We start from the raw sequence: 4,726 nt of genomic DNA on the forward strand, positions 1-4,726 counted from the left end.
TTTAATTAAAAATAAAAATCGTAATGATTAGCTGAAGTATTCAAGGATACCTGTCGAGAGCTTTAATATGTTATTGCACAAGGTTAAATATTTCACAACGCAAAGTTATAACATTTATAACTCCTACGTAGCGACTACGTAAACTGACGCATTCGATGCCACTGCTCCATATACTGGCGTATTGATATTTGAGCCGAGCCGTACGGCAATCCATGCAAGCCATGGCTCGACTAACCAATATTTTTCTCGGCTCGCCTTTATTTTTCTCGGCTAAGCTTGCCTTTATTTTGTTCGGCTCGGCTCGCCTTTATTTTTTTCGGCTCGGCTCGCCTTTATTTTTCTCGGCTCGGCTCGCCTTTATTTTTTTCGGCTCGGCTCGCCTTTATTTTTCTCGGCTCGGCTCGCCGTTATTTTTCTCGGCTCGGCTCGCCTTTATTTTTCTCGGCTCGGCTCGCCTTTATTTTTACGGCTCGCCTTTATTTTGCTCCGCTTATTCTCATCGTCTCGTAAGGTGCCATACACTGTCGGATTTAGTAAGTTTGATGGCGAGCCGAGCTAGACTTGCGAGTCAGACTCTTAAGTGTATAGGACCCTTACTGCATCACCACCACCCCCATGACCCACACCCCCCACTCCCCCGCAGGTCCCTGGCCCCCGTGGTGGGTCGCGTGGGCTGCGACCCGCGGTGTGAGGTGCACCAGGCGGTGTGCTGGTCTCGGGAGGGCAAGGAGGGCTGGCTGGCCCTCCTCTGCCCCTCCCGCCCCTCCTGCGTCGATGACGGACACACCTGGGCCAGCATCGTGAGTAGTGAGGGGAGCCTTAATTAGTACACGTAGCGGTCTAAGTATACTTAGCAGCCAAAGTACACGTAGCGGCCCATTGATCGCCTATAATTAGTGAGTTTAGCTTGAAAAAAAAAGTCAGTGATTGGCTGACGGAGGTACGAACTCGTAAGTAATATGACTGTGTGGCTCCCTGGTTGTTACTGTCGTGTTGATAGAAGCTCAGGTTTATAATATAATATATCTTTATATAATATAGTAAATATGTAATATAATTATTATATAATTAAATAAAATATAATTTAATATTATATCACGTTTATATCATTTGTCGAAGCTGATGCACAACATCACGGGTGCACTCAGAAAAATGCATGGGCCATAGTGTGCAAATAGTGACACACTTTCTTACAAGCAGCACGAGCACTGAGCGGACAGATACGCATTTTTGCTGCTCAAAAATGCGTGGATGATTTATCCTAACTGGATAAGGATGACCCACAGAATTAGGAAAGTACATAAATATTTGGACAAAGTCTCGTCCATTTCTTTGAGTGTGATCTCGTCTTGAATTGATTTCTACTCACAAGAGTAGAGATGTAGTCACAGCGTCAAATGTCAACACCTAAATGTTCCGTAGGGCGTCATGCTCCATAGGACGTCATGCTTCATAGGGCGTCATGCACTTTAACGTCATGTTCCGTAGGGCGTCATGCTCCATAGGGTGCCATGTACCTCATCAGGTCATGCTCCATAGGGCGCCATGTACCTTATCAGGTCATGCTCCATAGGGCGCCATGCACCTTGGCGCGTCATGTTTCATGCGGCGTCATACTCCATAGGGCGTTATACTACACAGGACGCCATGCTTCATCATGTTGTCATCATACCTGACTTTTCATACAAACACCATCACCTCATAATCACCGGCAGGTTAAGCTGTGCGCGCTAAGCCTTATGTTACGGCCAGACTAGAAGCGTTGGCTCGGACACAGGCCGACGCTTGCTGAAGCTGCGATCTTATATGTATGTATTTCTACCAGAGTGGCCGAGCATATGTTTTCTATGCATGATATAATATGCATGTATTTCTACTAGAGTGGCAGCACTAGACGCGTACAAACAGAAGCTGCGTCAAGCAGACACACGCTGCACAGCGCGTTGGAAATACCATATTTCTCTGGATATTAAATATCTCGGCGCTGCACCGCGCGTTCAGTGTCCGTGAAGTAGCCGTGAGAGGAGGATGTGAAGGCATTGCTCTCGCCAATTCTGGCGGTGAGTGCTATCTGCTCTCACTCACAGCATCGCCATAGGATATACATTTGCTTTATTAATGAAGGCAAAATAAAAAATAAGTTTTATACTAAAAAAATTGCACACGCACAAGTCTATTTATATTAAAGTTGGGCTCGCGCCGTACGTATTATAGCTATATAACCTATCAAAATATCTCTCTAATCTCATCCAAATTGATTAAAAAAAACGAAGTATATGTGGGATTTCTGAATTTACCTTTCATTTCTTTATAAAACCACTGTCAAGGAGAACAGCTGTTAGTCTCTTGCTGACACTCATTTCTACACACTGACTCGAGTAAGCTGCGCGGTCCAGCGTCTACCCAGTGAAAATTTACAGACGCGGCAGCTTCTGATTTGGGTTACCAGAAGCTGGGGCGACTCTAAATTTTGTTAGGGTAGTGTGGCCACATATACGCGCAGCGCGTCGCCGCTCTGCTTGAAGCGTCAGCCTGCGTCCGCGTGAACGCCTTTAGTTTGGCCATAGCATTACTCGGTGGGTGCTAAGTATGAACTTAGCATAAACTGAGCTGGTAGGCTACTGTGCAAAGTAGAGAGCAATACTAAGCAGGTACCTAGCAATCGAGCTGTTGCAGTGCTATGTGCAGGTGCTAAGCAACTAACCTGTTGCAGGTGCTAAGCAACTAACCTGTTGCAGGTGCTAAGCAACTAACCTTTTGCAGGTGCTAAGCAACTAACCTGTTGCAGGTGCTAAGCAACTAACCTGTTGCAGGTGCTAAGNGCTGGAGTGGCAGATGCTGGAGTCACAGGACCTGCTGCTGCAGGTGGTCACGACGCTGCAGTCGACGTCGTCAGGCAAGCGCGCCTACCAGAACCTCTGCGACCGCCAGATGCATCTCAGCGAGCTGGTGAGGGGGGGGGGGGTGAAGATGGTGATGTAGCTTATGAAGCTGGAATGGTAGTGACAGTAGCATTATAGAGACAGGGCACAGGGTGTGATAGTGACAGGGGGTATAATAGTCGATGATAGTGACAGGGGTATGACTCTGACACACTTGGCTGGAAAAGGCATTTAGTGAAGATCATGATGAACCAGACTGGATAGTGATAGTCACTTTCGCTGGGCTTTGTTACGCTGCTATGCCTTGTAGTAAATTTTACTGCTGGCGATACTAATATTTCCTTATATTCTAAATCCAATAACTTTTTTCTAAGATCCTTCAGCGCTCCATTTGTATGTTAATTATAAATTTATAATGCTCTCGAATATAATTGCCTAGTGTTATTAGATTATCTCAAATAATTCTTTCACACTATTACTTGGATTACTTGTATCTGCAGGACAATAATCTTGTTTAACTTGCGATTGATAATCTTAAAATTTTTTCGTTTCACTCCTGTACTTTTTCCCCAAGAGGCTCAATCCAATTAACGCTTTCTAAAAAATACAACAGTTTGCCCGCGAAAGTCGGAGATAATCCGGAAGTTTTCTGTGATATTTCACGCAAAAAATTGTATTTTTAACCCTAACTACCATAAACATTGCACTCTCGATTATTCATTGTTTACAGCTAGAATGTACCAACTGTGGGATAACACGTGACGAGATGACATGGGAACACGATAACATAGAAACAAGATAACAAGCTTTCCCACTTAACACTTGTTATCCACGCAGTAGCAGAACAAAATAAGATGATAACGTAACGCTCGTTATCCCCATTCCCCACAGCAACAGAACAAGATAACAAGGATGATAACACAATACTTGTTATCCCCGCAGCAACAGAAGGGAGGCCCGCGTAAGCTGACGCTGCCGAGCCGCAGCACTGACGCAGATGTTATCAAGTTGTTATCCTCAGGGAGCTTCGGTAACCTACAGGTGTTATCCCTAGCGTTCACCCGCGTCACCAGCGAGTGCGCTAACCACCTCATTAACCTGCCCGACCTGCGCTACCTCAACCTCTGGGCCACGCAGGTGCGCTAGTGGAACCTGTAATGTTCATTATAATTTATTTATGTTAAATCTTAAGACTTACAACATATTGCAAGAAACAACTATTAAACTAGTGAAATTACCATTTATATATATATTAGGTACGCAAGTGTAACCTGTCAACCTGCAATGTTTATTGTAATTTATTTATTTTAAATCTTATGACTTACAATACAATATATTGCAAGAAACAACTATTAAACTAGTGAAATCAACATTTATATATATTAGGTACGCTAGTGTAACCTGCCAACCTGCAATGTGTATTGTAATTTGTTTATATTAAATCTTATGATTTAATATACAATGCATGAAACAACTGTTAAACTGGTGAAATTATCCTTTATATTTATTTCTTGCGATTAATGCATTGAAAAACTGACGGGAATTGATTTAAATCACCCCAGTTGTCAGGTGTTATCTCTTCCTAATTTAAGTCACCCCAGTTATCAGGTGTAATCTCTTCCTAATTTAAATCACCCCAGTTGTCAGGTGTAATCTCTCCCTAATTTAAATCACCCCAGTTGTCAGGTGTAATCTCTCCCTAATTTAAGTCAACCAGGTGTAATCTATCAGTTGTAATGCCAACAATCACCCCAGTTGTCAGGTGTAATCTATCAGTTGTAATGCCAACAATAACATTACACTTGTTATCCCCACAGCAACAGAACAAGATAACAAGGGTAATA

The 4,726-nt window shown here is 43.4% G+C and overlaps 1 protein-coding gene across 1 annotated transcript; it reads left to right on the forward strand.

Annotated features, from left to right (window-relative positions):
- Positions 1–643: 643 nt before the first annotated feature.
- LOC108673202 (C-Maf-inducing protein) lies at positions 644–4,019 on the forward strand (the record flags this gene model as incomplete). Its single annotated transcript, XM_018160990.1, is given in 3 exon segments — positions 644–807; positions 2,822–2,949; positions 3,825–4,019. Coding segments are annotated over 3 exon segments (487 nt in total), but the record flags the coding sequence as incomplete, so codon positions are not given.
- Between the last annotated feature and the right edge of the window lie 707 nt (positions 4,020–4,726).

The sequence above is a fragment of the Hyalella azteca genome, unplaced genomic scaffold, assembly GCF_000764305.2.
Source record: "Hyalella azteca isolate HAZT.00-mixed unplaced genomic scaffold, Hazt_2.0.2 contig9228, whole genome shotgun sequence".
In the NCBI taxonomy this organism is placed as follows: Eukaryota; Metazoa; Arthropoda; class Malacostraca; order Amphipoda; family Hyalellidae; genus Hyalella; species Hyalella azteca.